We start from the raw sequence: 20,818 nt of genomic DNA on the forward strand, positions 1-20,818 counted from the left end.
CTTTTTTAAGCATGATGCATGCTAACGCTGTGCAGGCCAAAGTATTTGCAGGCCCGATGCAAGCCCCAGAGGCAGGTGGAGGCCCGGACGAGTGGTGGGCTCAGGTATGCCTAAACTACTGTCAACTGGGAACCCAATCCAGAGGCTCCAGAACTTTCCATTTTCCAAGAGACATGGAACATGCTGCTTTGGGGGGAAATATATCGATTATCAAGTAAGGGTAAGGCCTTGTTTCAACACCATGCAAAGGAAGACAGGTCTGCAAGCGAGCCCCTCTGTGTTGGTCTCTAGTATGAGCCAGTGTTTTCTCCAGCCTGGACCAGCCCAGAACTGGAGCCGGAGGCACAGAGGAAAGGGTGGGCAGAGGGAAGGAAGTGCCGGCTGCCGACCCTGACAGTCTCAGCCTAAAGGGGCAGGTCTACAAGGAAGTCTTTGTAGGTGTCACTTTTTTTTCAGGATGACTTTCTCTTCTGCCAGATCTTTGCCGGAAGCTACGCCCAAAGATTTTTCTGCAAGCCCTCCTCGACCATGGGAGGACCGCCCAACATCCAGCCACGTTAATTAAAGAGGAATTTTTCCCTCTGAGGTGAATGTGTGTTAAAAATATCAAATATTCATCACTGGCAACATTAATTTATAATAACGCTTGTCTCCCTCTCAACTTCCAAGCCCGGCATCTGGCCTGACGGCTTTGAAACTGACACCCGCTCCATCGCGGGAATTATAAATAGCCTGAGTCAAAATCTTCACCTTGAACTGAACAGACTGGCTCCATGGGGTGGTTTGCAGAACGAAGAGGGCTGCGGTGTGCAGTGAAGTCCTGGGTGGGTGTATTTGGGGTGGTGTTTAGATTTTTTTTTTTTTTGTAAGACCGTAATTGTGGATTGGGAGGCAGGGTGATGGAGGGGCATGGGTAAAGGCGGGGGGGTGGGGGGTCTGGCCTGCTTCCTGCCGGTTTGGGGGGATGTGTCGGCCTCACTCCCACCTGGCCCATTTCACGATCTGTCAGAGGCAGGAGTGGGCATGGCTGTTTCATTCCACCCCAAGTTCTCGGTCCAGTTTCCATAGTTGCCCTTTGAGGACTGATCGGGACAGGCACCATCTCTCCTGAAGGGGGAAGAACCCATGTTACGTAAACAGAAGAGAAATGCATCCCAGCCGACGGAGCACTTTCTGTCCACAAGCCCATGCCGTAATCACAGTTCACACTGACCGTGCATCCACTATGTGCTAGGTCCCCACAGCAACCCTGCAAAGTAAGTTCTAGCGGGGACGCTGTTTTACCCAGGAGGAAACTGAGGGTAGGGAAGCTGGTTCCCTGAGGTCATTCAGCTAGCAAGCGGTGGGCAGAGTCCAAGAAGAGTGAGTCGCTGGGGTCTCCTTGCTTAATCCCTTTCCAAGCATTCTTGATGCTGCAAAAACCCCGGCTTTCCAGGCCCCCTCTCTGGCAATTCCCATCCAGAGGCTCTGGGATGGGGCACAGGACGCTCGGTACCCACCAGATGCTGGCCACCACCATGGAAGGTACTCTTCGTGACAACCCTGTGAGGCAGCGAGAATTATTGTCCCCCCACATCACGTATGGAAACAGACCCTGGGAGCTGCCTGACCCCTCAGGTAGCTGAGCTGAGAATCTGCAGCCTGGCCCTAGTGCCACCAGGAGGGATCAGACCACCAGCTGGAAGGGCAGGGAGAGGACAGAGCACCTCGTGGAGGCAAGAAAGCAGGTGGGAGAAGGGGAGGGACGTGGCTGGGAAGGAGGGCAGGAGAGGCTGGGGACCCCACTCTGATTGTCCTCAGCGGCCCAAGGGCTCAGGGCATCTCCAGGGAAAGCCAGCAAAGCCCCTGCTGGCCTACCCGCTTTGCCATCAGGCTGTCTCCGCATGTCCTGCCAGCCCGGGTCTCCTAGGAGGGCAAAGGCCGTCCAGGGGCATGGTGACCATAGGCAGGCTTTCCAATGCACAGAGGCACCCACGGGCCCTACGGAGAGGGAGAAAATGAATATCCTGAGAGCAAACCACTGATAGTGCACCACTGAGTAATTTCACAGCAGCCCCTTGCCAGTTAGGGGCCGGGGGCCCATCTTGTCCACACAGGACTGCAGCAGGGAGCAAGAACCTTCTCGCCTGTCTTTCTCCAGCTGGGGCCTTGCCAGAATCCAGCTCCAGCACGTCCAGGGGTTCCCGAAGGATGAACGACGTTAGCAAAAAAGTGAAAAATAAATAAATTAAACTAAAAATGGACACAGGCCACAGCAGTGTGTTGAACTGGCTGCTTTATTGTGGCAAACGTGACATTACATTTGCTAGCAATTTCCTTATAGCATGCATCATCTATGTTTTCTAGCATTACCTAATTCTATAAATGTTCCTATGTGTAATCACCCTTTAGGGAATAACATGGTTATTTTCTCACAACGTTTCCTCCTGCCCTTTGCTTATTGATTAATTTCTTACATTATTTTCATTATGTATCTACGTTTATCTATAATCTAGAAAGCATTTGCTTTGCCGTTTTCATGAAGGTCATCTATCTCCCAACACCTCAAGTGGAACAATTGCAGGGACATGACCTCTTAGTTGTTTCCCTGAACCACTTGTGGCTTGAGGAACAAAAGTGTTCGCCTCGGTCCGAGGTGCCAGGAGTGGGCCAAGAGGGCCTTAGGAACCCACGCCTCATACATTCTCAGAGAGACAATGCACCTAGGAACTAATGAACCATTCTGTACTTTAACCGACTAGGTTCAATCATCATCTGGAATGCCTCCCGGGGGCCAAGGGGGCCTAGGGGTTGGAGTAACTTGTGCCCATAGGTACACTCCTTTGTTGCCAGAATGGGGCTTTCAGATCCATTTGTTCCTTCCTTGGCTGAGAAATATATGAAGCTCTCCTTCCTTCAGGTAGAAGAGTCTTTACAGGGGGTGGCAAGGGCTAAATGTAGGGCCGCACAATTTCCTTGCGGAAACTTATTTCTTTCCCCAATAGTTCTTTTCCCAGGGGGCCTGTCAAGGGCAATTCCCCAGGTACTTTATTAAGGCCAAATTACATAAAAGCGGGAGTACGAGAAGCTTCGCTGTCTATGGGCCACCCTGCTGTCCCGATCCGTCCACTGCCTGGGCCCTGCCATCAGGCTGGTTGGATAGCTCGGCTTCCAGCAGGGCCTGACTGCCTGGCAGGGACTGTGTCTTCCCCAGGGCTTAGTTCCCCCTGAGAACACTCCTGAGGTCTTCCCTCTGACCCTGCCTCACTGTGCCTGCACCTGGGTCTCTCCTCAGTGTCCCTTCTTGGACACTAACGTGATCCACCTGGCACAGTGCGCTCTCAAATGTTTGAGGGGTGCACCCGGGAGCAAGTGTGGGCTGCCTGCCCAAGGCGCTACTCACTAAAATACCTGCTCCCAGCACGTTCCGGAGTAGGGGACCCCTAGCCGAGGGCCGGGTCCCATTTTTCTGTTGCCTGACTCCTTAACACTCCCTCCAGACACGGAGCATCCCATTTGGTGGGTCAGATCCCTGTCCCTCCCTTTCCCAGCTGGGCCCCAGCTGGGGGCCTGGGAAGCACAGGAAGGACATGTGTTTGCCTTCTGGCTCGGGCCTCGGGGCACCGAGCACGTCTGCTCACCTGCAGGGTTTTCTAGCATCCAGATGTGGGTCCAGCTGTTGGCCTGGAAGTGAGCAGAAATTACAGCCCCTTAGAGGGGTCCCCTCTCTCTGTTCCACTGTCACCCCGTCTTCGTGTTCCTCTTCCTGTTTTGCCACGCTGATGATGGAGGTTTCCATGGGGGTAATAGTGCCCCCTTTGAAACCTAATTCTGGACAGATGCAGGAGCAGGCATAGCCACACACAACCCCTTTCCAGCCCCCTCCTATCTTGCTAGTCCTTGTTATTTGTTTTTAAAATTTTTTTTAAGTGTTTATTTATTTTTGAGAGAGAGACAGAGCACAAGCGGGGGAGGAGCAGAGAGAGAGGGAGACACAGAATCCGAAGCAGGCTCCAGGCTCCCAGTGTCAGCACAGAGCCCGACGCGGGACTCGAACTCACGAGCTGTGAGATCATGACCTGAGCTGAAGTCGGATGCCCAACTGACCGAGCCACCCAGGCGCCCCTCTTAGTTGTTGTTTTAACCTTAAGATCATACCCTAGCTTGACTGCAGCTTTTCCTAATGGAAACTAGCCTCTCTACCCCCTGGAAGGACAATCACAACTTCATTATACGACTAATTGATTTCCTCCAAAGGTTGGGGTTAGTCTCCAGGACTCAGCATTTTGACATCTTCCTTTGGGAAGCTTGGGAACTGCAAGTTTATGGGCAAATGACATTTCCCAGTACTGCCCGCCCCTGGGGGGCAGCCACCAGCTATGGTGATATCTGCCCAGTACCAGGCACAGACATGCTTTGGCAGGTTTAATCTGAACCCAATTTGAGAAGAGCCAGAATGGAATTCAGAGCCCACCCTCCTTATGCTCTAGGAAAAAAAGAGATTGAGTAGCACAGTATTAAGATCATAGCCCATATTGAGCAAACATTCATTTGGCTTTAAAACAGTGACTCATGTGTTTAAGCAAGCACATTAAGCAAGTGTATTAAGAGGCACTTAGATAAGATTTGCGTATCTATGTTCCCAAACGGAGCTGTTATTGAGCTCTGCCTCCATACACCTGTGCCTCTGAACTTCGTAATACTAACAGAACACGATCTGGACAAACTGCAATTTCTTCCTACCACGTTCCAATTCTGGGGAACATCCAGGAGATGCCTCCAGAGAACGTTGGCCTAGTGAGCCGGTTACAAGAGGGGCAGGCACTGGGCAGGGGGATCCCGGTGCTGACTGTCCGAGATGTTTTTATAAAGGAACAAAAGAGTGGGGTGCCTGGGTGACTCAGTCGGTTAAGCATCCGACTTGGTTTTGGCTCAGGTCATGATCTCATGGTTCATGGGTTTGAGCCCCGTGTCAGGCTCTGTGCTAACAGTGTGGAACCTGCTTGGGATTCTCTCTCTCCCTCTCTCTCTGCCCCTCACCCCCTCAAAAATACATAAATAAACATAAATAAACACCAACCCTAAAAGGCAGGTACTATTATTATCATTGCCATTTTACAGATGGGGACACAGGTCGTTACTGAAGTTTGGTAGCTTGCCCAAAGTCCCTAGCTAGTAAGTAGCCTGACCAGGGTTCAAACTCGCACAGTCTGCGCTATGAACCACTGTGCTGTGCTACTTGTCAGAGAACATAAGCAAGGTAACTTTGCTGCTAATTCCATGAGAAATGCCAACAGAGCAAAATGCAAAATGACAAGAAAATGTCAAGCCGCCATTCAACATGTTTGTTTACTTAGTCTTCAGGGCTTAGTTTTGTGACAGAATTTCACAGGCTCCTCCACGCCTTGTCTCTGTCAGAACTGTGCCCACGGCTTCTTACTCATCAGTGTTTCTCTCTGTTTAGACCCACTTAATCCTCCTCACGAGTCTTCAGCCCCAAAGTAAAGGTTCCCTTACTTTGTCCAGGAGTTTTCTCTTGCCTCGTACAAGCGGAGGTGCTGTGGTCACTCTGATCCCTTCTGAGGGCAACACTCAGGCTTTTCCTCCAAGGTACACTCATGTTTTCTTTTTTATGTTTTTGTTTTGTTTTTTTTTTTTACCTTTGAGAGAGACAGAGTGTGAGTGGGAAAAGTGCAGAGAGAGAGAGGGAGACACAGAATCCGAAGCAGGCTCCAAGCTCCATGCTATTAGCACAGAGCCCGACGCGGGGCTCGAACTCACCAACCGCCAGATCGTGACCTGAGCAGAAGTCGATGCTTAACCGACTGAGCCACCCAGGTGGCACCCAAAGTGCACTAATATTTAAATGAAACAAATGTCCCTGTGGTCCATGGGGCAACAAGACTTCCAAGTAGGTAGAGGCAAAGATAAGAAAGAATCTTCTGGACAGAGGGCCATAAACCGTGTCCCTCCTGTGGGCTGAACCAAATGGTCTTCTTGAGGCCCAACCCCTGCGCCCTCAGGCTTGTAGCTGGTTGCAGTCTCCACCAGGCCCTTTCTTTGTAAACTTTGAGAAGAAGTCCTCAGTGGCTGGCGAAAGGGGCCTCAAGAGAGCTGAGGGGGAAGCCTAATCTTTCCCCAACATGAAAATGAATAAAAGAGGGGCGCCTGGGTGGCTCTGTCGGTTAAGCGGCCAACTTCAGCTCAGGTCATGATCTCACGGTCCGTGAGTTCGAGCCCTGCGTCGGGCTCTGTGCTGACAGCTCAGAGCCTGGAGCCTGTTTCGGATTCTGTTTCTCCCTCTCTCTCTGACCCTCCCCCGTTCATGCTCTGTCTCTCTCTGTCTCAAAAATAAATAAACGTTAAAAAAAAAAAAAAAAAGAAAAGAAAATGAATAAAAGAAAGCTCCTTCAAAACAGAATCAGGGGCGCCTGGGTGAACCAGTAGGTTGGGCGTCCGACTTCAGCTCAGGTCATGATCTCAAAGTTCTCGAGTTCAAGCCTCACATCAGGCTCTGTGCTGACAGCTCGGAGCCTGGAGCCTGCTTCAGATTCTGTGTCTCCCCCTCTCTCTGCCCCTCTCCAGCTCATGCTCTGTCTGTCTATCTCTCCCTCTCAAAAATAAACATTAAAAATTTTTTAATAATATATTTTTTAAGTTTATTTATTTATTTTTGAGAGAGAGAGAGAGAGAGCATACGCAGGGGAAGGGTAGAGAGAGGGAGAGAGAGAATCCCAAGCAGGCTCCACACTGTCAGCACAGAGCCCAACACAGGGCTCAAACTCCAAAACCTTGAGATCATGACCTGAGCCAAAGTGAAGAGTTAGACGCTTAACCGACTGAGCCACCCAGGCTCCCTCGCACGGTATTTTCAAGGCCTGTCCGTGTTGTGACACGTAACACTACTTGGTTCCTGTTTATGGCTGGATAATACTCCGTTGGATGGGTACAGCATCTTTTATTTCCATTTGATGGAGGAAAGTTGCTTGTGGGAAGGTGGTTCTTCACTTTTCCTTCTAATTCCCCACGGGAAAGGGTGGAAGAGATCCCTACAGAAAGCGGGCCCCGGACCACCCATGCTCCCCTCCTCATCTGGTGGGATCCGAGTTTTGGGCACATTCCAGGTGAATTCTTCCAGGTTGACTCTTGGGCTGGTCCAAGGTCAGACACAGGGCAAATTTTCAAGTAGCAATTTCTCGCTCCCAGGGTTTATCACTGTCAAAGTTCTGGGAGAGCAAGAATGCCAAGGCCTTGGCCCCCCTCACCCCGCCCCCAACCAAAGCCATCCTGGGTAATGCACAATCGAAGTGCAACAGCGTGTTTGCTGTGCAAACTCTGCTCTGAGGCGGCTCCCCAGCCCTGAACCTCCGCTGAGCGACCTTTCTCTCTGGCCGAGGGGAGCTTCCTGCTTCCTCCTCGGGTCTCGCCTCTGCTCGGTGCTCCCCCCCTCCCCCGGAGCCTGGTGGCCAGAGTCTCCGAGATGGGAGAAGTGCATAGGAGAGGTAGGGATCCACACGCCCTCGTGTGCTTATTCTGTGTCCCCCAGCTGGAATCCTATCCAATCTACTATCTCGAGGTCATCGTTCAACCTTCAGACGGAGTAGGGCTTAGCAGCAGATTTCCAGGGAATCAAGCCTCTAGCATTTCAGGCCCTTGCCTGCCCTTGGAGGCTTGCCCTCTGCCCTCGGCTCAGTCTGTGTCTGGCCCTTCATCCCCCATGTGGAGGGCTCCCCGTGCTGGCCCGCCTGGCTTCCCTCAGGCCCTCCTCTTGCTCAGCTCAGCGAGAGCCTCGGACTGGTGACATCTCCCCTGCCAGGTCCCCTTCCTCTGCCCTACCTTCAACTACCATTCTCTTAGATGGGAGGGTCTTTTTTTGTTTTTCTTCCACCACGACAAAGTCCATCCAGCAGAAGTAGATGTAACTTGTGTAATTCGAGATTCTCACGCTCACAAACAAGGGCAGTTCTGCACTTTCCCACTGCTGCTCTGCCCTGGGGGGGCCCCTCCTGGACCCTCAGGGCTGCCATTGACTTTGTGTATGGCTCTCCCCATCTCCAGGGCCCCCGAGGCCCTTCCCCCGGTTAGGAAGAACCTGCAAGGAGACGGTGGGGTGAGCACTGGGGTGTGGGGACTCTGGGAGGAGAGGGTCTGTGGGAGGTGGCAGCTATAGAAGCCCACGTCCCAGAGACCCCTGAGACCCTCACCAGCCCGCCTCCCCCCAGGAAGTGCCGTCGCTGCTTTTCATTCATTCATTCGTTCGTTCATTCAGAAAATGTCTCTTGAGCACAGCTCTAGGCCGGGCACAAGACACAGGAAACAACCACGGTCTCTGTCCTCCAGCAGCTCATGGTCCTTTGTTTACCATACAACAAAGGGACCCCTTAGCTGATAAACTGGTAATGAATTAATTAGTTAATCCACCGGGGCTCTACTTCAGATGACCAGAAACTTCTCAATCCCCTGGGGGCCCTCTCTTCCAATCTGCCGAGGTGTCCCAGCATCCTCCCCATCCACAGCATGGATCCAGGCTTGGGTCTTGAAAGCCAGCCTGGCTGCCACATCCAGTGTCTCCACCCTGAAGATGTAGGGAGGGGTCTGGGCCACGCAGGCCCTCCCCCCCACGTCCTCCTCCAACTCCCTTCTGCCATCAGTGACAGGCCACAGTGTGGATGGCAGGAGGGCAAGGCCTTGTGTAATTTGGGTCTGGAGAGGAGCTGCCACGGGAGGCAGGTAGCTCACCAACATCCTTTGTCATGTACTCAGTATCCCCTGGTACTTGGGCTTGGTACCCTGGTACTGGGCTTGGTCTGTGATGAGAAGAACCCTGGCCCCCATACCCTGAAGCCAGCCCTGTGAGACAACAGTCTCTGGCCCCAGTGAGTGCAGGGGTCTGTGGCCGACAGGCTGTGAGGCAGGTGCATGCACCTGGCCGTGAGCTGGGTCCAGAGCCCTGCTCCTGCCCTCCTTCCACCTCACCTCCACCGGCAGGCCTGGGTCCTTCTCAGTCCCTGGGCCTCATGCCCCAGGGATGCAATCTGCTGCGTGTTGAGCACAGGAGTGGAGCTTAGGTCCTGGGAAGTGAGGCCACGGAGAGACAGGCTGGGGGAGAGGCCTCCGGAGAGGCCACCATCATCCGTCCTGTAGGTGCTCCGGCCCGGTTCCCACTACTCAACCCTGGGACACAAGCAGGACTCAGGCACTGCCCTTCCTTCTCTCTTGGGTAGAAGCTGACCTAGGCACGGGTGTCCCCTAACAGCAGGTGCCAACTCGGTGCCTGAGGTGTGTTTTTGTTCTGATGGATGCAATGGGGGCAGGGGTGCACTTGAGCGGCTCTTGAAGGAGATGTTGAAGTCACCAGACACCAGAGGAGAAGCGGAACATTCCCCATAGAGGAAGAGCCTGGGCAAAGACACACGTGGCATCTTCCACACACTGTGGGCAAGTCCTGAGGCCGGGAAGCCTGGTGGGGAGCATGGAAGAAGTAGAGAAAGAGTGGGCAGGTGCTTTTCGTTCCCTGCCAAGGTTTGGGCTTTCCCTTTTGGGGCCAAGAAGCGCTGTCGGGGAGCACAGACCAGGTAAATGTGCCGCCTAGAGAGATGACTGGTAGAGATGCCAGGGTGGATTTTACGTGGAAAACTGGAGGCAGAGAGAATAGGTTGGCAGCAGTTGCCATAGGCCATGCTGGGCAGGCTGATTGCTTAGACTTGGCCATGGCTGCAGGGAGAAAGGACAGGAGAAGAGAAAAAAAGTCTACATTGCTCTTGAGCTTCTGAATTTGATCCTGGGGGTGGTGGAAGCTGAGAACGTGGAGATTCGGTGGGGGGGGGGGGGGGGATGAGGCAACGCCTCCAGGGCTGTGTCCAGGAGCACAGGTGGGGGGCAGGAGCATCCCATCATCCTCTGGCCCCGCCCACCTCCGTGGTCCCACTCCGGGAGAAGCTGGGAGAGATGTCTCACTGGAAGACGACAGCAGCTTCTAGGAAAGAGGTATCTAGGTGGGACGGCACCCATAGGGACAACTAAGTATTTCTCCTGTGCTCCTTAGGGGGACAGATTTCTTTCCACAGGTGGAAGAATTGTCCCTCTAAGCCTCTGGTTGAATCTAACACTTGGGGACATCTGGGGAATCTGTTTTGAGAAGGGTGCATCTTGACCCTTCCATGCCATCCCCAGATTGGTCACTAGATGGCACCAGACTCCACCCGTCGGGAAGGAAGGGTCCCGAGATTGAGGGGAGGTAAGGCTGTCACTGAAGGGGCCAGAATCCTGAAGGGGTCTCCATTTCACCTAAACCTGGCCTAATTTGATTCTTCTGGAACACATCTTCGTTATGGATATATTATTCTCATAAGTAGATTCTTTTTATAATTATGAAGAACCTATTCCCGAATGTAAAGAATTCTCACAAATCCACTTTTCTTACCCCCTCCCACCTTCCCCTTTCTGCTCTTCAGTCTTTAGGGGGAAAATGCAGCAGGGAATTGGAGCAGAGGCCAATTATACATTCCTCAGCCTTCCGGTATAAAAAATGAGAATTGTTCCTGTTTGATTCACTGGGGTCTGCAGACCGGCCAGCTCCCTGGGGGGGGAGGGATGGGGCTACAGGTGGCGTCCCCCTCTCCACTGTGCTGAGACACGTGGCCGGCACCTCCCCCAGGCTGGCTCTGCCTGCAGGGGGCGCAGCAGGGTTGGGAAAGGCCCGGGACACCTGCACGACCGGCGGCAGCCATGGGCAGTATCTGGAGACCCACAGAAAAAGGATGGGCAGATTGGAACCCCGGACATGGACAGGAGCTCTATGTCCAGCATCTGAGCCTTGTCCAGAGACTGGGCAAGAGATTCATGGCTGCAGGAAGGGGCAAAAGTCAGCAAGAGCAGGCAACAAGGTCCGTCAAAGGAGCTGAAAACAAAACCTACGACCCCTAAGTGGGGCCCAGGCCTGGCCTGAGTGGCCTTGCAGTAAAGGCTGCGCTGAGCACCCCTGAGCAAGGCTCTCGCAGATCAAGCGTAAACGAGGGAGGGCGGGAGCCCCCAGGGCCTCAGGAACCTCAGGAACCTCAGGAACAATGCGTTTGGAGGCTTCTGGGAAACACAGGATACAACATACTTTCATCTTCCATTTTGCATTTTTTCTAGGCGAGGACTTGAGGTGAGGAGGGGCCATGGGGACAGCAACCTGGCACTTAGGGGATGCTCCGGGCCCTGGGTTCAGACACAGCCTCAGGGCCATCCTGATATGGACTTTTCACCCCACACGTGGGGGTCTGGTGGACACCAAGCGAAGGGGACTCAATTGCGGAAACGGGAGTTGTCCTGTCACAGTGGAGTCCCTACCCAGACACCGGCTCACGGCTCCCTGCCTGTCTCCAACCCAGCCACGCGCCTGAGTCACATACCTGAGCAGCACCTTCGCTGTGCACACTGCTTGTCACCCTTCATTCAAAAATACCCTGAATCTACTTTCTCAAAAAGATTGCCCTAGATGGGAGGACAGCAATGGCATCTTTCCCCACCTGGAAAAGGCCCAGTCCCGCCCCCCTCCCTGCCCCTGGGTCCCCATCCTGACACAGCAGAAACACCACAGCCGCTCGCCCCTTGTTCATGCTTTTATTCTGCAGCCTCGGGCATCACCACGCTGTCCTGGGTGGGCCTGGGGCAGAGTCCAGATGCTAGGGGCTTAGAGCGACTGTGTTTTAGATGACAATGGAGGCCAGTGACACAACTCCCAGACAGACAGCTTTGAACTTCAGGAAGCCCTCACTGTCTGGAGAAGACGCTGTCTCTGGGTGTGGTGCCTGTGCAGCCTGGGCCCGCAGTGGTGGTTGCACGCCTGTATCCAAAGTCAGTGTCCCTGCCTGCTGCCTCCCCACCCCCCACCTGACACCCCCACCCCCACCAGCTGGGCAGAAGCCCTTGGTTCTCAAGGTCACAGACATGCTCCCAGGGACCGATCCTTGGGAAGGAGCTGTTTGAGGTTACTCCCTAATTGCCTCCTAAAACGTCAATAGCTGATTAGATCAAATGGCCGCCGCTTGCATTTTAGAGCGAGGTAGTAGGAATTGGGGGCTTCCCTGCTTAACTGGTAAGGCGTGCTGGGAGGGGTTCGCAGGCCATGCAGCACTGGCCTGGTGGCTTCCCACGCCTGCCATGAGGTCACCGCCTACTGCGCCCCTGGAAGGGCTGACCTTGGGCCCGTGGCCTACAACCGAGGGGTTAGTCAGTCAAAGGAAGATGGCCGACTCCCGGGTTGACAGTCACAGGCCTCACAGAAAGGGCCTGAGGCTCAGGCCAGAGACGCAGAGCAGCGCACCCAAGGGGCTGTGCAGGTTCAGGCAGAGAGCACATGCGGGAGGAGGGACAGATGGGCCCGGGGAGGAGGACAAGTCACCTCTAAGGAGCAGACAGGTGAGTGAGGCAGGAGCTAAGGGAAAACAGTGTCCTTCCGATCACGTACAACCCCTCAGTCAGCCGTAACAGCTGCTGCCAGGACCACGGTCCTCGGCTGGGACGCCCTCGGGCCAGCCTGGCGGACCATGTGCGGGTGTCTGCATGAATGCACAGATGTAGGCTAGGAAGGAGGGATGGGGGGAGGCAGCTTGGGGCCTGGGGACTGGGGACGGGGTGGTGGGGGAGCTGGGCCATGTGGCAGAAATCAAAATCCATAAGAGACCCCCCACCCCCCCCCCCCACAGGCTGTTCTCATGCAGAGGCCCAGCGTGTGTGCCGACAACAGCCAGGCTCCTAAAAGTTGATGTTTTTCAAGTCCGTGGAGCAGCGGTACCTGCCGTCCGGGCACCTGGAGCACAGCAGGTTGGGCAGGCAGGGGCAGGTGTGGTGCTGGCGTTTTCTGAAGAAGGGGACCTGGAGAAAGAGGAGAAACACGATGACACCTTCACCATAAGGGAGGTGGGCTTCCCGCAGGGGCCCCGGCCAGCCCAGCCCTGCCCAGTGTCTCACCCCTCCACCCAGCACAACAATCACAGTTATTGCAGAGGAGGAAACTGAGGCAAGAGTGGCTGAGCGATATGCCAAGATCACACAGCTGATTTGGGGAGGAGTCAGGATTTGAACCCGGGCAATGTGGCCCTCGAGACGATGTAATCGGCCACAATACTGTGCTGTCCGCTCCAACCTTAAAGTCCCAGAGCTGCCTAGCCAAGTCCCCTCGCTGACCTGACACCCACGTGAATGCATGCACACCCACGTGAATGCGTGCACACACTGTCGTTGACTGAATCTCACTTACAGTTCACTTAGCGTGCGCTTGATGTTGGGTACTGGGGACGCAGCCGTGGACAGGACAGACACTGCCTCTGCCCCGTGACTCTCACCCAGAGGCTAGACCACTGAGGCTTCCTCAAGAGAGGGTGAATAGGAACGGTTGTGACCACAGACAGCGTCAGACTGCCCCTGGTTCCAATCCCAGGTCTGCCAACTTCCCAGCGGTGTGAAAACCGGCGAGTCCTTTAATCTTGGTGTCTCAAAAATGGGTGTTATTATCCTCAAAATGGGTTCATAATAGCACCTACCACAAATGGTTGTGAAGAGGTTTAAACTATATATTTGCAAAAGCAGGTAGTCTGAAAAGTGGCACGCGGTTATATTGTCACCGGTGTCCCTTTTGGGAACGGAGGTCTGCAGCCGAACCACCTGACACACCCTGACGCAGCAAGGACTGCTGTGCTGTCCCGAGGGTCTTGGCTCAGCTGCATCTCCCCCCCATTCCCCAAGCAGCTGCAATGGCGGGGTGGGGGGGGTGACTACAGGATGATGCTCTGACCCCAGAAGAAACCAGGGCTCCCGGTGTAGGCATATCCCCCAGGAGAGCACGAAGGACTCCTGAACCACAGGAAGCCGAGGAAGGTGACAGACACACGGGTCCCCGTACACACCTGTGGCTGCTCCCATACCTGGCCGTTCAGAAGCAAAGACCTCGTGGCCCTTCGATGCCCCCTGGGCTGGGAGCAGGGCGAGAGTCAGGTGCTTGGGGCCCCAAAGAGTGAGCGCCTCCTTAAAGTGTATGCGCTGGGCACGGGCCTTGCCTCACCCTAACCAGGCCTTGGATGGAAGGCCCTTCCATGAGTATTACTGCATATTCTTGAGGGAGGGGTCCAGGGGCACAGGCCATTCGGGATCCTTTGAGAATCTGAGTTCATATTCAGATCTGAAAGAGACTTCAGGGGTAATCATTCTACTCGCCTGGTTGTATACAGCGCCCGAGGCCCAGAGAAGTCCTGCTAATTGCCCAAGACCACACAGCAGAGGAGCAGCTGGGGTCCCAGCCCACAGATCTAACAGGCTGTGTGCTTAGTGCCCCCCTACTCTACCCCAGGCTTTCTCCAAAAAGCAAGGAGGCAGTGCCGAACACCCGTAAGATGATCCTAGAGTCAGTCTGAAAATCGGGGTCCAGTCCCAGCTGTGTCGCCGGCTCTCTGCCCTGAGCAAGTCTGTGCAGTACCTTTCGGCTGCCCGGGTGACACTCATCTCCTTCCCGCCCCAGCGGGGTGCACATCCGAAGCCCACGCAGCCACAGGCTGATGGCGCAGCAGGTGCCCGTCCCACACTGCACATCCCGCTCACAGGCCTGAGAGGGGAGACAGGAGTCGTTAGTGCCCATTAGCGCCCCTCAAGAGAAACCGGAAGGAAGAGGTACATCCGAAAACCCTGGTGGCCTCACACCTTGGGCAGCTCATTCTTGCTCCTGCTCCGCTCACGACAGGATGCTCAGGCCTCCGCGGGGCAGCAGAACTGCATCTGAGGACCACCACCCCCCCGAACCAAGCTCCACTGAGGCTGCCCAATAGGGGGGCAACTCTCCTGACAACCTTAGAAGTTAGGAGACATGGCCCTTCCAGCACTGGGAAATGCTCAAGGGACACGGGTGACATCAAATTAATTTGAATTCCCAAAGGCGGGAGGGGAATTGATGGCCCAAGCCCCTAGGTGGTCAGTGCTGAGTCTCCTGGGACCAGACTCTCCAACCTTGACCCCACACCCGGGGTTGGTGCTGGCCCCCACCTCGGCCCTCACCGGAATCCCCGCCTCAGCCGGGGGCAGGCACCCCCTGAGAAGCGGTGTCTCCCCCAGTGCTTCTCAGCAGGCCTCTATGAACCCCAGATAGGGATGGACCCCTCTGGGTTGGGCTCCAAACAGGAGCTGGGTGGCCTTGCCTGGTTTCTGGAAGTTGCCATTTGAAAAGAAGGCCACACAAGCCTGCTTGAAACAAAATCGACCTCTGAGCTGCTCCAGACTCAAGTGGGGCCACGATAGAGAAGCACCCAATCTTTCCACTTGCAGGAAAGCTTTGTGGCTTATCTGAGCTGAGATTCACAAGTGGGTTTTGGTTCACTCTTCTCCAACAGAAGGCCATGGGGCAGGCTCTCGCTGCCTGCCTGGGACCTGGCAGGAGCGGGAGGCTGCCCACTGGCTCAGCCCCAGGAAGGAAAGTGGGGGCGCAGGGTCTGCTTGTCACCCAGAAGAGGTGCAGGGGGCAGTCACCTGGCCATGCAGGTCTCCAGCCCAGCAAGGGTACATCTCGCACACTGACCAGGGTTGGGGCCAAGCAGGCCCTACCTGACTCTTCTCCCACAGAGTTGGGACATCATTGTCCCCACTCTGGCAGGAAGGACCATCCAAGCCCGAATTTGGGATGGTCACTATGCAGGGAGCAAGGCCATATGACGATGTCCTACCAGCCTCTTCTTGGGAGTCCCCCCAGGGCAGCCCCTGGGCATGGAGAATGGAGGGAAGTCCTGACCCCCTCAGCACTGGGTCCCACACTCTCCTGCACATGTCTGCCATGCATTTCCTTCCACCCTAGATTTCTCCCTCACTGTGCTTTTCAAAAGGTCCAGCTGAAGTGTTTGCTAGAAAGGCATTTTCCCACCGCCACTCGGCCAGATGTTGGAGCTCACACAGTGAGGTAACCTGGGCATCAGCGTGAACCCTCAGCCCCCATCCCTCTCGGTGGCTTCTGTCCCTCTTTCTCAGCCTCCCTGATGGTCAAGCTACACAGTAGGAAGATTCAGAGGCTGACATTCATTAGGTATAATTTTGCCCTAACAGTGTTATTCATGCTCCGGGTCTCAAAAGCATTGACTTGCCTTTAATATTTGTTCGTCTTTGAAACTCAGTCTTTTTCCTTTAAAAAGGAGAAGAAAGAAGTTTTCCTTTCTGTGAACATTAAAACTAATACGATTCCAGGAATTGTTTGGCATTTTTCTACGTTTTCATTCTCTATGTAAAAAGTTGAGGGACTTCGGAAAAAAATAATAAATTTCCCTCTTTTTTTTTTTTTTTCCTCTAGCGGCTTTTATCTGGAAAGCTCTCTGGTAAAGTATTACTCTCTGTTTTAGTAAGAATGGTCCCACCACTGTAACACATTTGAGGGTGGTTCCGGTTAAAGCCAAAATGCTACAAGAGAACCATAATCCGAGTGTTTTGAATTCTAAGACAGGCAGCGCCTGTGTGTGGCAAACGTCCCTTGGGAGACGAGATTTCTGCTTGGTACCCGATGCTCGTTTTTGGGTGCACCCAGCCAAATGTTCTTATCAGAACTGGGCACGGCTAAAATACATAAAAAATAAAGGGAAGAAAGAATTTCAAGGCAACCTTTCTTAAGAGTGGAAAAAGCAGAGGTTAAATGCCCCCAATGAAAGCTAATAAGGTCACTGCGTTCAATCAAGTCATCATGCTGTGTAAACTAAACTTGACATGTGGACCACATTGTATATGAAAACCAAAATTTTCACAAAAGATAAATCAAGGGGTGCTAACCCACTTTAGAGAGGAATTTCTTATTACACAATAGGAATCTTCATGTTACCAGAGGTCGAAACGTCAAAATGTTTGATGTTCTCTTAATGCAGTTGGAAATTAGATTTGGTTTACACACAGCTGCTCAAAAGTGGATCCCGTCTAGTGGAGTGAGGTCTAACTAATCCGAAAATCATGTGGAACACCTCTCTAAAATGCCGGCTGACGCCCCAGTTTTTTTGGCTTGCCCCCTGCATGGTCGCTGGCTCCCATCCCGTGCAGACCCTGACATCCCCCCCCAAACCCAGGGCGTAGAGGAAGTTGGACGACTTACCCCTGTGATCACGGCACAGTCCGACACAGTCACCAGAAGGAACATGATTGAGACTCGCATGGCCCCTTTCATGGTCACTTGGGGTGAAGGCACAACGCCTCCCGCTCCACTGCCTGTCGCTGGCTTCCACTCAGCCTCGTGTGCCAGCTGGGAAGGCCAGGCTGTCCGGCCCCCTCCCTCCTCCCAGATTTATACGGTCCGATCCAGGCTGCCTATGGGTGCCTGTCTCTGCTCTTCCCTTCCCCGTCACCAGTGCTATTCAGATGATCGCAGGGACTAACGTGAGACCTGAATCCCTGATGACATCAAATCACCATCAAAACCAATAAAAATGAACACATCGGGACGCTGACTGGCTCCAGCCCTGCCAGGAACACAAAGATGCAGTCATTTACATACATTTCCCTCCATAGTCTTCTCTGCCTCTGGGGCATCTTTCTCCTTTGCTCAGGGCAGGGGTGAGGCGGCTCTGGCAATGAATTAAGAGGTTTACAACATCACCATCTATCCTTCTCTGCTCCAAACCGTGCAACATGCGGGATCATCACAATTAAGCCAACAAGAATGATCTAGGCATTTACCATCGACTGTGTGTTCAACACTGAGTTGGTGGCCGAGAGGACACAAGTGGGTAAGGGAGTGTCCCTGTTCCTCTAGGTGAAAATTCCAATAGGGAGAAATGAGACAGTAAGAGAGCAAGGCCAGGTTTGTGGGGTTGATGTCTCTGAGAGGCACACCTAAGGAATTGTTCTCTAAGAAGCTCAGGAGAAACACCGAGTGTCACCTGTACAGGAATCAAAGGGCAGAAGATGAGCTCGTGCCCAGATCTCTGTAGAGAAGCATGCTTGGGCCGGGGTGCAGCTAACAGGGGCCAGGAGCCTCACTGCTGCCTTCCTGGTTTGGGGATGAACATGACAGTGGGTGAGCAAACATGTTGGGTTCAGGTGCCAGCTTTGTGGGACGCTGACTTCAGGCACGGGCCCTCCTGCTAGGAGAGGAAGCCCTGGTCCCAGACTTCTCACCGCAGCCAACCCAGAGAGAGCTCCCGGAATCCTGTACCAGACAATCTGCTTCTCTCTGCAAGGATAAAAGCTATTGCTTCCAAGGTAAGCTTTGCAATATGTTAATAGATGTTACACACACCAATAAATAAATACAAGATGTCTACAGTCAATGCTTTGGGAAACACTGATTACAGAAGTTCAACCAGGATTTTTACTGCGGGACTTTTCAGAGCCTTTCTTAGGCCACCAAGCAGGAAATGTAATTTGCAGTATTTTCCAAACGGAGTCACCCATCGAATGGCTTTTTTCTCGGAGTGTCTCAGGAAAATAGGGTTTTCACATAAAAACACTGGCAGGCACTTAAAAGTGCAGAGAGAGGTGAGCTAGCACAGAAGCTAAGAGTTAGACCCCAGAGACAAGACATTTTGACCTCTGGTCCCAGACGGCTCATTAGTTTTATGACCCTGAGAATATGGTCAGTCTCTCTAAACCTCAGTTTTCTCATCTCTAGCATGGTGGTGATAGTACCACTCACATTATGGGGTTTTGTGAATATTCATCCATTTATTTATTCATTGGCTCTATATTTATTCACATTGAAGGTACGGCTCTTGGTGCTGGAAATAAAGCAGTGAACAAAGCAGGGTCCCTGCTCTCATGGAGCTTTGCTTTTAGTGCGGAGATCAGTAATAAACAACCAAACAAATAGATTAATAATAAAATGGCTAAGGGTGCTGAGTTCTATTAGAAAGGAACAGAAGTCAGCAGAGCTTAACGAGTGATATTTGGGATGGGGCGAGTGTCTCTCTGAAGAGACGCTACAGAAGGCCTAATAAAGTGAAGGGGTGCTCTGGGCAGGGCCCGGGGGGAAGAACCAGTACAAAGGCCCTGCGGCAGGGCCTTCTTGTCCAGTTCCGGAGCAGCAAGGAGGGTGATGATCAGGGGAAGCGGGGAGAGGGGTGCAGCTGGAACAGGAGCCTTGCAGGACGTGGTGTGGGCCTGACGGCAAGTGTGCCTGGGTCTTTGGGGAGGGACAGGATGTGATTTCTACTGTGAAAGGATCTCTCTGGCTGCATATGGGAGATTAAATGAGATGGCGGGTGTGACAGGCTTATCACTACGCCTGGTACAGAGTAGCGTTTGCTAACTATTAGCAATTTCTATCATTAAAAAAATGGGCCTATCTGCCTTAATACAAAGTTCTCCTGTGAGAAAAGAATCAAAACAATGAACCTGGAGGGCATCTGGGTGGCTCAGTCAGTTGAGAGGACTCTTGATTTTGGCTCAGTTCATGATCCGTCCTAGTTCATGATCAGGGTCGTAGGATCGAACCCCGAGTCAGGCCCCACACCGAGCGTGGAGCCTGCTTGGGATTCTCTCTCCCTCTGCCCCTACCCCCACCATGCTCACATGTACACTGTCTCTCTCTCTCTGTCTCTCTGAAGAAGAAAAAAAAAAAAAAACCTGGGGGGACCTGGGTGGCTCAGTCAGTTAAGCGTCCGACTCCTGATTTTGGCTCAGGTCATGATCTCTTGCTTCGTGAGATCGAACCTCGTGTTGGGCTGTGTGCTGACAGCACAGAGCCTGCTTGGGTTTCTCTCTCTCCCTCTCTCTATGCCCCCCTCCCACGAGCATGCAAGCTTTCTCTCTCTCTCTCTCTCTCTCTCTCTCTCTCAAAATAAATAAACTTTAAAAAATTGAGAACCCGTACAGTCCGCCAGTACACTGTGGCACTGAGTCAGGTGCACAACCAGAGAACAGAAAGACCACCCAGCCCGTCAAGACACTCACCCGGAGAAAGAAAGCAGGATCGTGCCGGGTGCTGGAGGGGTTCCTGAAAGAGTCCTGTGGGCTCTGGGTGCCCCGTACAGATGCCCCCTCACACGGGCCGCCTTCCACGAGACGATGGTGGATGGGGGCTGACCACCCCCATCCCGCGCCCGCCTCCCATGCTCACTCCCTTCCTTCGGCACAAAACTAATTACCCCACACAGCGGGTGAAGCATGATACTGAGAAATACTGTTGCAAACAAAACAAGCAACACTGCTTGAAAACATTTTGTTCACCTTGAACAGCGGGCACTTGAGGAAAAGCCAGCTTAATTAGAGAAGGTGAGGGATACATGGTGACCTTGCTGGAAATGCCAGAAGAGGCTTTGGGGAGCTTTCGGGGCTCTTTACCCGATAACTCGATTAGGCAAACACTCGCTGAGCGCCTCCCACATGTCAGGCCCAGGAATTCCTGGTTGCTGGCTCTGATTTCTCTGGGCCTTAGAGCTCCTCCTATTCCTGTGTACAGGTGGATTTCAGCGGTGTTCTTGACACGTTTTAGCCAGATAAGGGTTACTTTGGCTGACAGAGGGAGCACAGAAGAAAGAGCAGGAAGCCGGGAGGCCCTGAACTAGGCAGGCAGGCACCCCAGGAGACAAAGGCGACGCGAGAAAAACGGGGTGACAAGCTCTAACAATGAACTTGCCTCCCCCAGGGAGAAGAAAGCTGGCAAGCTGTGCGGCGGGGCCAGAGAGGGTGAGGCAGGTGGGCGGGGGCAGCCCACTGCTGAGCGACTGTAGGAGAGGGTCCCACGCCAGGTACCTCGTGACTGGGGCCTGGCCCTGCTTCTCGCTCTAGCGGATGCCAGTGTCACCATTTTCCGTACCGTGTGTACAGCTGTGCGTGTGTGGGTGTGTGTGCGCGTGGTGAATACGGGCCGCTCTCTGGACCGAGGTCAGTGCTGAGCTGGCACCCT

General features: G+C 53.5%; 1 protein-coding gene across 1 annotated transcript; it reads right to left on the bottom strand.

Moving 5' to 3' along the window:
• Nucleotides 1-11,567: 11,567 nt before the first annotated feature.
• Nucleotides 11,568-19,763, bottom strand: PROK1 (prokineticin 1). Its single transcript, XM_053891358.1, has 3 exons — nt 17,069-19,763; nt 14,438-14,563; nt 11,568-12,840 (listed from the first exon to the last, which is right to left on the bottom strand). Exons 1-3 carry the CDS (start codon nt 17,138-17,140, stop codon nt 12,721-12,723), a joined length of 318 nt encoding a protein of 105 aa, XP_053747333.1. The 5' UTR covers nt 17,141-19,763; the 3' UTR covers nt 11,568-12,720.
• Nucleotides 19,764-20,818: the final 1,055 nt, after the last annotated feature.

The sequence above is a fragment of the Panthera pardus genome, unplaced genomic scaffold (genome assembly GCF_024362965.1).
Source record: "Panthera pardus isolate Hobbes unplaced genomic scaffold, ASM2436296v1 HiC_scaffold_11, whole genome shotgun sequence".
In the NCBI taxonomy this organism is placed as follows: Eukaryota; Metazoa; Chordata; class Mammalia; order Carnivora; family Felidae; genus Panthera; species Panthera pardus.

What these genes read in the sequence shown, in the direction of transcription:
- PROK1 (XM_053891358.1), bottom strand. Translation starts at nt 17,140, where the DNA reads ATGAAAGGGGCCATGCGAGTCTCAATCATGTTCCTTCTGGTGACTGTG. An exon ending in ACTGTGCCGTGATCACAGGG is followed by an intron (nt 14,564 to 17,068) that starts GTAAGTCGTCCA and finishes CTCCCCTCTCAG; the next exon opens with GCCTGTGAGCGGGATGTGCA. An exon ending in GTCACCCGGGCAGCCGAAAG is followed by an intron (nt 12,841 to 14,437) that starts GTACTGCACAGA and finishes CTCTTTCTCCAG; the next exon opens with GTCCCCTTCTTCAGAAAACG.